This window comes from Geotrypetes seraphini, chromosome 2 (assembly GCF_902459505.1).
Source record: "Geotrypetes seraphini chromosome 2, aGeoSer1.1, whole genome shotgun sequence".
In the NCBI taxonomy this organism is placed as follows: Eukaryota; Metazoa; Chordata; class Amphibia; order Gymnophiona; family Dermophiidae; genus Geotrypetes; species Geotrypetes seraphini.
In genome coordinates, this window is record NC_047085.1 from 73,488,993 (window position 1) to 73,501,278 (window position 12,286).

Genomic DNA, 12,286 nt, shown 5'->3' on the forward strand with positions numbered 1-12,286 from the left:
TTTCACTGGAAAATACCGGCTCTTGACTATTCATTAACACTCTAGCAGTAACTGAAGCTGCCAGCTCCGGAAATGCAACATGCCAGAGAGGAACAGTCTTACTACAGCGCAATTCAAATGTGTTACAGTATGACAGTGCATTAGAAAGAACCAAGACTGGAATTTGTTTGCAATACTTCAAACAGTAACTAAAGCCTCCTTTTCTGTGTTATATGTAAAATACATGACGGTAATATTTCAATAGCAGTTTTCTTCTGTGTCCTATATCCTTCTCCTAGGATCTAATTCAGTTTTATTTAATTAAAAAAAAAAAACAACCCAAACCTTGGAGAAGGATTGTTTTTGAAAGATGTTTGCAGTCAACCTTTTGCCTAATCAACTAACCTGGCTTATTTAGTTCCTTCTTTCAACTTTCAGCTCTGCGTTGTGCCTGGTTCTCAGTATGGGCATGTCATTCGGATGAGTCAGTGTGTGTTTTATTAACATGTCAGTGCCAGCATTGTACAATAGATGGCCCTCACTAGCCAAAATCTACCCTGTGCATGCTGTGCCTTTCCTGAACAATAGGCCTGCATAGCACTTAGGTCCAAGCAGGAAGCTTCCAGCAATTTTTAGTGTTGTGGTATCCAGTGTCAAGCCAAATAAGATTACCGCGCTGCAAAGGAGAGCCTGTGGTTGAATATTAAGCATTGCTTTAACTCCTCTGCTAAGAAGAGTATGATTTCCTAAATCAACCGATTTCTGAATTGTTTAGAATTAAAATAATTAATGCTAATTTTAGTAGCGACTATCCTCACAGGGGGGAGTCTGTGACTATAGAAACAAGGAGACTTCTGGATAACTCACTTTTTTTTTTGTAAAGGATAGCATAAGAGGTAGATAAACTTTGGCAGTTAATTAAAATAAACTAAATCTTTATAGCTTGGAATATGTTTTTTGTAAAAATGTGTTTTTAAGCATGCTGGAAGCAACATGACATATAGGACAGAGCATGTTTCTGTAAAAAAAAAATAATAAATACTTAATACTAGTATAAAAAATGTAACCTGTTTCAGTAGCTTAGATAGCTCTGAAAATAAGCTCAGGTAGAATATGTGATATTTCCTGTAGAAGGAAAGCACTGGAATTTTTCTTTAACCAGTTATCATGCTGGTATAATTTTATATTCAGAAAAACTAAAGAAGGCTTGTTTCTGCTGTCTTATGACAGTAATTCCAATCAGCTCTTAAAGCCTATGACTTATATAACCTAGCTGAAGTCCAAGGGCCTTGTTCCATGTTCAGCAGCAAAAGTGAAAAGTAGGAGCAATGAGCTTTGCCACCTCAGACCCAAGATATTCACATACAGAAAAAGATTTGCATCAGCCAAGCTCTTAGGGGCGGACTGAGACCTCTCCAGCAATATGTGCATCAGCGCTCCCACCATCCCTCTCTTGCAGCTGCTTGAGTCACACTAGCAAGGCAGTGATTTTTCTGTACTCTTCGGAGGAGTTAGAATACCTCCAATGCATGGTGGAGATTGCCGTCCTATTACTGTACATTCAGCCTTTGAATTAACTTCATCCTAAAAATAAAAAAAAGAGCATTACACTACTTGAACAAAACTGTCACCTCTAAACAAGCATTACAGAAAAAGCGCAGTTATTAACACAGGTGTTAGCCTGGGGACAGCAAGCAGATATTCTAACGTGGGTGATGTCATCCACAGAGCCCCGGTTCGGACAGTGTTAAAAATATGTATTGTCACTACAGTAATTTGTCAAGGGCCCTCAGATCTCTTTAAATTTATTATAATTCCCTTTTTGTATGGCTATTGTTCTTTCCATTTTATAGATGTGACAAATTACTGTAATGAATAAATACCATTTTTCCATTATAAGTACAATGCAAATGAGGGGGTGGGAGGGGGGAGGTTTCTGATTTTTTATTAACTGTTTAGTTCAAAAGGAAAGAAAATTTTATAGGATTTATGTGAATGTATAGGTAATGGTAGGGAGGGATTAAATATCATTTCTTTAGCACTCTCCAGACCAGTAGAGGTTAATCTTTACAAATGGGTATATATCCAATCATGACCAGCAGGTGGAGACTGAAAACAAAACTGTGAGACAGTATATAATATACTCCCTTCTCTATTTACCTCAGTCTTCTTTCAGTCTCCAGCAGGTGTTGATGTGATCTGTACCCATCTCCCTTGGTAGGGCTGTTGGAATTTGTTTAGGGGGTTTATAGTCCCTGTTTTTAGCCTGACGGAGCTTGGGCAGGCCCTGTTTGGGGGTCCGTCCGACCTCGGGGGTGTCAAACCCGGCGGGTCTCGAGCGGGGTCCCTCCCCCCACTTCCTCCACCTCCCCACATTTTTTTAGAGGAGCCTCAGCAGTAAGCCTTGCCCCCTAAATCAAGCAAGGCATATTGCTTCGAGAGCCTGTGGAGTCTGTTCTGTAAAAAAAAAAAAAAATCCTGAGGTAGTGCCAGTCTGCAGGGTTGCTTCCCTGTCAATTTACTGTTTTTTACAGTATTTTTTCATCTAACTGGCACTTTGTTTCTAGCTAGGTCGCGAATGGAGCAATTGTGCCCTTCTCCGGGGGAGTGGGACACAATTAGGTCCAGCCGCGAGGCACTCGCGGCCGGACTGAACTCTGTAGTTTGGCCCGGTGATGTGGTGGAGCTCCGTCGGCAGCGGCTGCAGGCGCCCAGAGCTCCCCGCCGATGGTGCCTCGCGAGTCGGCTGGGAGCAGTGGGGAAGCCCGGTCCCAAACCTTGGGACCCTCGGGGGGGTTTTTCCCCTGATTTCTTTTTTTCTTTGTGCAGAGCCTATTTTCAGGCGGCTGGGGGTCCCGGTTGCGCGCAGGGGGTTTCGGGGAGTGGGGTTTCCTCCGCGCTCCCTGCGGCTTTGCCGCTCTCATTTGTTGTGGCGTCCCCTCCTCCTCCTCCCTTGTCCAAGCGTCCGCGGGTGTCGTGGGACGAGGATTTATGGTCGGAGGAGCGTGTCGGTCTGGATGAGGACCTGGACCCTTGTGAGGATTTCCAGGACCCTCTCGAGGGGACGGCCGCTGGCGGCGGGTTATCGGGTTTCCCGTCCTCCGGCGAAGAGGCGTCAGTAGTGCGCCTTTTTCAGAGAGATGAGCTGCCGGACCTGATTCAACAGGTTTCTTCGGTGTTGCGTTTTGAGGATGCGCCGCCGGAGACTCCGCGTGTGGGGGACCCTCTGCTTCGGGGGATCCGTACCATTTCCCGCTCTTTTCCCATGCATCAGGATATTCTGGATATTGTACTGAAGCAGTGGAAAACGCCGGAGGCGCCGTTTCGTTTGGCGCGCATCATGGCTCGTTTGTATCCCATCCCAGAGGGGGATCGGGCTACTCTAGCATCGCCAGTCGTAGACGCGGTGGTCTCAGCGATTTCTAAGCGGCATACCGTGCCTGTTGAGGGCGGTTCTGCCTTGCGGGACTCTGAAGAGCGCAAGTTGGAGAACATTCTTAAGCAAAATTTTCAGGTCTCTGCCTTTGGGGTCCAGGCGGCTATTTGTGGGGGGCTGGTCGCTCGCGCCGTGTTTCGGTGGGCTGAGCGTATCCTGGATCGGGAGTCTGATGACTGGTCTTTGGTGGATCAGGAGGTGGCGAAGATTGAGATGGCTGCCTCGTTCTTCTCAGATGCTCTTTATGACTTGGTGCGGATCTCGGCTAAGTCGATGGCCTTTGGCGTGGCCGCGCGGCGTATTTTGTGGCTGCGCGCTTGGTCGGCGGATGCTGCGTCCAAAGCTAAGCTTACTAAATTTCCCTTCTGGGGGTCTTTTTTGTTTGGGGAGGAATTGGATAAGTTGATTCAGACTCTGATGGACTCAAAGGTGCCCCGTCTGCCTGAGGACCGTGCCCGCCCTGCGTCTCGGGGTGGCGCTGCCCGGGGGCGTTTGCGGGAGTTTCGCAAGTATCGCCCTGGGCGTGGGGCTGCTTCTTTCCCGGCTCCAGGGTTTTCCCGGGGTCGGTTCTTCCAGTGCATGCAGCCCTTTCAGGGGGCCCATCGGGGGGCAGGGAATCCCTCCGCCGGTTCCCCCGCTTCCCGTCCTGCACAATGGTGGGGGCCCGGCTGCGCGATTTTTTCCCCAAATGGGCCGAGATCACATCCGATCAGTGGGTCCTGGAGGTGGTGCGGGACAGTTATGCCTTGGAGTTCGCCCGCTCTCTGCCGGACCTTTTTCTAGCCTCTCCATGTCAGACTCCTTGGAAGACGCAGGCTTTTCGCCAGACCCTTCAGCGCTTGCTAGATCTCAAGGCAGTTGTTCCAGTGCCCCCTCCGGAGTGGGGCACCGGCAGGTACTCCATTTACTTTGTGGTGCCCAAGAAGGAGGGGACCTTTCGGCCCATCCTGGATTTGAAAGGGGTCAACAGGGCTCTCAAGATTCCCTCTTTTCGCATGGAAACTCTGCGGTCGGTCATTCTGGCGGTTCAGCCGGGGGAGTTTCTCACTTCTCTCGATCTGACGGAGGCCTATTTGCATGTTCCCATTTGGGCCTCTCATCAGCGCTTCCTTCGCTTTGCGATCTTGGGTCAGCACTATCAGTTCTGTGCGCTTCCCTTTGGTCTGGCCACGGCTCCCCGGACGTTCACCAAGGTGATGGTGGTCGTCGCGGCAGCCTTGTGGTCGGAGGGCATTCTAGTGCACCCCTACCTGGATGACTGGTTGATTCGGGCAAAGTCGTTGCAGGAGAGCTCCCGGGTTACGGCTCGGGTGGTGGAGTTTCTCCGGTCGCTGGGCTGGGTGGTCAACCTTTCCAAGAGTCGGTTGGTCCCGGCTCAGCGTCTGGAGTACCTTGGGGTTCTGTTCGAAACCTCATTGGGGGAAGGTCTTCCTTCCAGAGCCCCGGGTGAGCAAATTGCAATCTCAGATTCGCCTGCTTTTGGCATCCCGGTGTCCTCGGGCGCGAGATTTCCTCCAAGTCTTGGGGTCGATGGCGGCGTCCCTGGACGTGGTGAGGTGGGCGCGGGCCTACATGCGTCCTCTTCAGTATGCTCTGCTCCGGAGGTGGTCACCCCAGAGGCACGGTTTGGATGTTCCTGTCCCCCTGCGAGGCATGGCGCGCTGCAGTCTGCATTGGTGCACCTGGTTCAGGGGGTGGGTCTGGATCTCCCGCAGTGGACGGTGCTCCTTACGGATGCGAGTCTCCTCGGTAGGGGGGCTCAGTGTTTGGGTCACTCAGCTCAGGGCACCTGGTCCACGGAGGAGGCCTCCTGGTCGATCAACGTGTTGGAGACCAGAGCGATCCGTCTGGCGCTGTTAGCTTTCCGCTCCCTTTTGTTGGGCAAGTCGGTCAGAGTCCTGTCGGACAATGCCGCGGCGGTGGCTTATGTCAATCGTCAGGGGGGCACCAGGAGCACGCAGGTGGCGCAGGAGGCGGCTCAGCTCATGGTTTGGGCGGAGTCCCATCTTCTGGACCTTTCGGCCTCTCACATAGCCGGGGTAGAAAATGTTCAGGCGGACTTCCTCAGTCGTCACTTCCTGGATCCAGGAGAGTGGTGTCTCGGCGCCGTGGCGTTTCAGTTGATAGTGCAGGCTTGGGGGCAGCCCCTGATGGACCTGATGGCCACGAGTGGCAACACCAAAGTGCCCCGCTTCTTCATTCGTCGCAGGGACAGTCTGGCCGAGGGTCTGGATGCTCTGGTCCAACCGTGGCCAACGGAGGGGCTGTTGTATGTGTTCCCTCCTTGGCCATTAGTGGGCAGAGTACTTCTTCGCATTGTTCACCATCCGGGGTTGGTGGTTCTGGTGGCTCCAGATTGGCCTCGACGTCCGTGGTATGCGGATTTGGTGAGGCATCTGGTGGCGTCGCCTCTTCCTCTGCCTCTCTTGGACGATCTTCTGACGCAGGGTCCCATTCCCATGTTCGACCCGTCTCCCTTCTGTCTTACGGCTTGGCTCTTGAAAGGGGTCGCCTTAGTAAGAAGGGATATTCAGATAAGGTGATCTCTACACTCTTGGGGTCCCGGAGGCTTTCTACCTCTCGGGCTTATGTGCAGGTTTGGCGTCTCTTTGAGGGGTGGTGCCGGGCGCGGGGAGTGGTCTCTTTTCGCGCTTCCCTGCCTACCATTCTAGAGTTCTTGCAGGATGGCCTGGATAGAGGCCTGGCATGGTCTTCTCTCCGGGTTCAACTTGCGTCCCTGTCAGCTTTTTGAGGGTTGGTGACAGGTCAGCGTTTGTCGGCCATTCCTGATGTGATTCGCTTTTTACGGGCGGCCAAGTTGCTCAGGCCTCCCCTACGGCCCTCTGTTCCATCTTGGGATCTCAATCTGGTTCTCTCTGTTTTGGTGCGCCCGCCTTTCGAGCCGTTGGATGGCTGTTCTTTGAAGGACCTTACTCTGAAGGCGGTCTTTTTGGTGGCCATTACTTCTGCTAGGCGTGTTTCTGAGCTACAGGCTTTCTCTTGTAGGGCTCCCTTCTTGGAGTTTTATAGGGAGCGGGTTGTCTTGCGGCCTGTTCCTTCCTTTCTGACGAAAGTAGTTTCTCCTTTTCATGTCAATCAATCGGTGGTCCTCCCAGTCTTGGGTAGTGGGGAGGGCTCTTCTGAGCAACGGCAGCTGCGCAAGTTGGATGTCGGTCGGGTCCTTCGCTCTTATGTGCAGCGGACCCGGGACTTCCGGAAATCCGATCATCTCTTTGTCCTTCTGGCGGGTCCTCGTCGGGGGGCTGGCGCTTCTAAGGCTACTATTGCGCGCTGGATCAAGGAGACGATTGCTTCCGCTTATCTTCTGAGTCAGAAGCCTATTCCGGAGTTTCTCAAGGCTCATTCCACTCGGGGTCAGGCAGCTTCTTGGGCTGAGTCATCGCTCGTGCCTCCAGTGGATATTTGTAAGGCTGCGGTTTGGTCCTCCTTGCATTCTTTTGTTAGACATTATCGGGTAGATGTTCAGGCGCGTCGGGACGCGGTGTTCGGTGAACGTGTTCTGGTATCGGCCCTTCGGGGGTCCCGCCCGTGAGAGGGACTGCTTTGGTACGTCCCATTTGTAAAGATTAACCTCTACTGGTCTGGAGAGTGCTAAAGGAGAAATTAGGTTCTTACCTGCTAATTTACTTTCTTTTAGCTTCTCCAGACCAGTAGAGGTCCCCACCCTGTCTGGTGTTGTTGTTGTTGTTGGGGCTGTTTCGCGGGCAGTTTTTTGTTTTTTGTTGCGGGTTCTAGTATTTTTCTAGGGCCGGGGAGAATTGAAGAACAGCGGCTGTGGCTCGGCTGGCTTAGCTGGCGAGCTGTGGGGACATTTTCCTTCGGGTATTTCTCCTCTGCATTTTCCAACAGCGTTTGGGTATGTTAGTTGTTACTCCTGTTCGGAGTATTGTTTTCTTTCTGTTTTCCAGTTCTTGGTTCTGCTTGGCTATTTGGCAGACTGAGGTAAATAGAGAAGGGAGTATATTATATACTGTCCCACAGTTTTGTTTTCAGTCTCCACCTGATGGTCATGATTGGATATATACCCATTTGTAAAGATTAACCTCTACTGGTCTGGAGAAGCTAAAAGAAAGTAAATTAGCAGGTAAGAACCTAATTTCTCCTTATTATTAATGTTTAATATGATGAAAATTCAAGTGTATTCAATTTCAAATGTCATTTATTGATACACTTGTTGTAAGTTGCAAAAATGAATAAAGATTTTTTTTTAAAAAATGTACTGTCACTTTAAGTTTTAAGAAACTTTGCAACTGTCCGTACCTCAGTTCAGATAAACCAGCTAAGAAGCCGACCAGGGGAGGTGGGTGGGTTGTGAGAATATCTGCCTGCTGGCCCTGGATAACACCTGTGTTAGTAACTGTGTTTTATCCCAGGACAAGCAGGCAGCATATTCTCACATGTAGGACTCCCTAGTTTACTACAATGGGATGGAGGGAGTATTGGCCATTAGGAGAATACATTTTGGAATACTGCTTGGCCAAAGTGACTATCCCGTCTGGAAAGGATTCCAGACAGTAGTGAGATATAAACGTGAGCTGAGGACCAAGTAGCTTCTTTACAGATTTCATCGGAGTGGAATGTAAGAAAGCAATTAAAGCTGCCATAGCTAGGACCTTATGCTGTTATACAGCCCTCGTGCTGCAGCCCAGCCTGAGTACAGTAGAAGGCAACACAGGCTGCCAACCATTTGTAACAAGTTATCTTGGTTACAGGCCAACCCAAACTGTAAAGATCAAAGAAGAGGAACAGCTGAGATGTTGTATGTGGCTTAGCCCATTGAAAGTGATAAGCCACAGCTCGTTTACAGGTATGAAAAGCAGTTTCTCCAGGGGGAGTATAAGGCTTGGGAAGAAAGTGGAAGCACAAATGATTGATTCCAATGAAATCCCATGACTACATTCAGAAGGAATTCAGGATGGGAGCAGAGAAACTACCGTATCCTGGTAGAAAACTTAAAAGTTGGGTCCGACACCAACGCTTGAAGCTCGCTCACTCGATGTGCGCAAGTGAAGGGTATTAAGAAATATCACTGAAAGTGAGATAGGCAAGATGATAGAAGATACTGGCTGAAATGAAGAACAATAAGACCCCAAACCAGTGAAAACGGTTTGAGAGGTGGTTAGATATTGAAAATCCCTGGGAAGACAAGGGTGAGCAGTCAGAGAATTTTTATTAACTGGCATGTGGAAAGCAGATAGCACTAAGGTGAACTGGACTGAAGTGGTTTTAAGACCAGAAGTGGAGAAGGATGAAATATCCTGATGATGAAGAGTACACCAGGGTGAAAACCATGTCCCTTCTGTGAGTAGCACTGCTATGTAGATGGTTCTCTGGATGTATTCAACATGATTCGAGGCTATCCCAGGAGGTACCAAGCTGCCAAGTACAAAGACTGCAGATTGAGAAAAACCAGTAGAAAGGCATCTACCTCTAGATAATGTCAAGAGAGGATCGTCTGGAACCGAAGTGAGGCAGTGTGTAATTGTGGAGGAACAGAAATAAGTTTATCTGAGGAGTTCCCCAGAAGAGAGAACACCTGACATCAGGTTGTGAAAATAAAGCATCCACTGATGTGGGTAAAGAAATCTGTTGAGCATGTCGCCAGAATATTCTGTGTTCCTTGGACATAGAGAGCTTTTTGAAATATGTTTGGAGCAACTTCTCAGTTCCAATCCTTTTGGTGTCTTGCAAAGGAATCAGAGACCCCATACTTTCTCCTTGGTGTATACTAGGGGGACTTGAAGGGAAGCTACTGTAGTGAAAAATCTGCAGAGTATTGAACATGACTTTGAGTTCCAAGGGGTTCAAGTGGAACTTCTGCACCTACAACTAAGTAGAGCCGTGACCTTGTGTTCGAAGATTGGCTAGGTGAGTTTCACAAGTTCATGGTGAGTTCATGGTCAGAACTTTCAGATATGAAGGTATTTGCAATAGCAACCCTGTGGAAAAATACGATGAGTATAGCTTCCACTTAAAAGTTGACGAGCTGGAGACAGACGCCAGGAACCACTAAGGTGTTCTACCAGGAAAACTTGTGAAGAGAAAAACATGGATTATAGACACCATGTTTAAAGTGGGACTTGAACCTGTATCCCTTGATTCAATGTCTACTGCACTAACTGCTAAGCCACTCTTAAGGCTTGATTGAGGTAATAGTAACATCCTTGTACTGGCTTATATGGACAGAAGGTAATAGACTTGATTACAAAAAGGAAGCAAATTAGCTTGTCGTTGCTGAGTTAGGATCGTCCTGAGGTGAATCATGTCGAGCAGTGCCCCTATGAAATTTAGAGTTTGAGAAGGTTGAAGTTAGGATTCTGGAAAACCAACTTCGAACTCTGTGTTGAATAAAATAGCATTGGATTGTGGAACCCTTGGGCTCATAAAGTTGGTGCCAAAACTATCAGGCACAATTTAAAAGAAAATGCTAGGCCGAAGGGCAGAACTTTAAAGTAAAAATTTTAATGGGCTAATCAAAACCACAGAAACAGTCCAGACACAGAAATAACTGATATGTGGGTATCTGTGATAGCTAAAGAGCATAGCTAATCATTTTGATCTAAGAGTAGCTTTAAGATCCCAGAGATAAAAGTTGAACGTTTCTTGAACTAGAAATGATGCGTAGATTCCGTCATCTTTGGAATGAGAAATACCTGAAGTAGAACCCCTAATTTTTCTTACCTCCTAGACATATAGCTGAAGCAGAGCCTCTATGTCCTGAAGAAGAAGGGAAGTCCTGAGTTGGAGGTATGTCGACAACATGAAAAATACAGTAACCATCCTTGATGTCAGAGAGCTCAAGGTTGTAGCTGTGGTAAAAATGAAGATGACTTCCGATTGGTAAGGAAGTGGCTAAGAAGGAGAAAACAGCAGATATGCTTGATACAGAAGAATTGAGGCCTGAGCTTGTGTGCTGGCAGTCCAGAAGCTGAAGAATGCAGAAGCATATCGCCACTAATGTGAATAAGAATGTTTAACAGAATGCTTCAAAGTATGAGGTGTAGACCTTGGCCTGTTCAAAGTTCATTCTCCATCTTTGTGGGGCCATCTCTATAGAATCACCAAAAAGCTCTTCCCTTAAACATGAGATTTTGTCTAATGTATTTTAGAGATGAATGTCTATATCAGAGACTTTCTCATAGCTACTGACATAGCAGATGCTCTAGATCACTGTTCTTCAACCGCCGGTCCGCATGAAATTTCTGCCGGTCCGCACAGGGCCGGCGAGATTGATGAAGTTCAATTTCCTGCCGGTCCGCGCAGGGCCGGCAAGATCAACGAGATATTTTTAGCTTGTCCGCTGGGCAGGAGAGATCATGGGGAGCCTCCGACAGTGGCTTTCTCCCCTCTGCAGCTCTCCTTTACTTCTCAGCGCAGCGATTCACGAAGGCAGCCTCGCGGCTTTTGCTGAGTCGCGGCTGCCTCTGATGATGCAACTTTCTCTTTCCTCAGAGGCGGCGCGACCCAACAAAGGACCTGAGGCTGCCTTCCTGAATCGCTGCGCTGGGAAGAGCTGCTGGAAGGGGAGAAAGCCAATATCAGAGTCTGGGAAGCTGCTGGGCAAGGGAAAAAAAGGGACAGCTGCTACTGGAGAGGGAGAAGGAGAGATGCTTCTGGGAGGGGAGATGGGAAAGGAATCTGGGAAGCTGCTGGGCAAGGAAAAAAAGGGACAGCTGCTACTGGAGAGGGAGAAGGAGAGATGCTGCTGGGAGGGGAGGAGAGAAATGAATCTGGAAAGCTGCTGGGCAAGGGAAAAAAGGGACATCTGCTACTAGAGAGGGAGAAGGAGAGATGCTGCTGGGAGGGGAGGAGGGAAAGGAATCTGGGAAGCTGCTGGGCAAGGAAAAAAAGGGACAGCTGCTACTGGAGAGGGAGAAGGAGAGATGCTGCTGGGAGGGGAGGAGGGAAAGGAATCTGGGAAGCTGCTGGACAAGAGAAAAGAGGGACAGTTGCTACTGGAGAGGGAGAAGGAGCGATGCTGCTGGGAGGGGAGGAGGGAAAGGAATCTGGAAAGCTGCTGGGCAAGGGATAAAAGGGACATCTGCTACTGGAGAGGGAGAAGGAGAGATGCTGCTGGGAGGGGAGGAGGGAAAGGAATCTGGAAAGCTGCTGGGCAAGGAAAAAAAGGAGAGCTGCTATTGGAGAGGGAGAAGGAGAGATGCTGCTGGAAGGGGAGGAAGGGAAGAGTTACTGCAGGACAGGAGGAGGAGGGAAGGGAGAAGAGAAAAAAGAAGGAAACAGCTGGCAGGGAGATTAGAGTAGGGGAAGGGGAGAGACAGGCATGAGAAAGTAGAGAGATTGATGATGGGAAGGGGTCAGCAGAGAAATAAGCAGAGAGGGACAACGATGCTAGATCTGGTGTAGGCGAGATAAAAATGAAGAGAGCAGTGAAGCTGGAATGAATCATGTAAAAAGGAGAGAGGGGGCACAGGCTGGATGGAAAGGGGAGAGCGGCATAGAAAGAAGACAGATACCATATGGAAGGGGGAGAGGGCAGACAGTGGATGGAAGGGGCAGATGCTAGATTGAAGAGACAGAGAGGGCAGATGCTGGAGTGAAAAGATGAAAGCAGAAACCAGAGACGACAAAAGGTAGAAAAAAATAATTTTATTTCTATTTTGTGATTAGAATATATTAGATTTGAAATATATATATCCTGCTAGAGCTGGTGTTAGACATAACTGGGGACTGCAAAGCCCAGGCAGTGCTTCTTTAGCTTCCAGCTGGTTTAGGTTGCTCTCTGACCAGGGGGCAGTTGCCCTAGTTGCATTCCCCTAACACTATTCCTGTCATGTGTGACTGCAGTATTCTGTTAGCATGATATTTCTGTGTAGCATTCTGTAATAATTT

General features: G+C 48.8%; 1 protein-coding gene across 2 annotated transcripts in view; it reads right to left on the reverse strand.

The window, feature by feature from the left end:
• Positions 1 to 846: 846 nt before the first annotated feature.
• The window catches only part of CCNE2 (cyclin E2), a 93,974-nt gene continuing 82,534 nt past the window's right edge, over positions 847 to 12,286 (reverse strand). For both annotated transcript variants that reach the window (XM_033935156.1, XM_033935158.1), the window contains one exon: positions 847 to 1,563. In XM_033935156.1, coding sequence (XP_033791047.1) covers positions 1,453 to 1,563 — 111 coding nt within the window. In that variant the 3' untranslated portion in view covers positions 847 to 1,452. The remainder of the gene's footprint in view (positions 1,564 to 12,286) is intronic.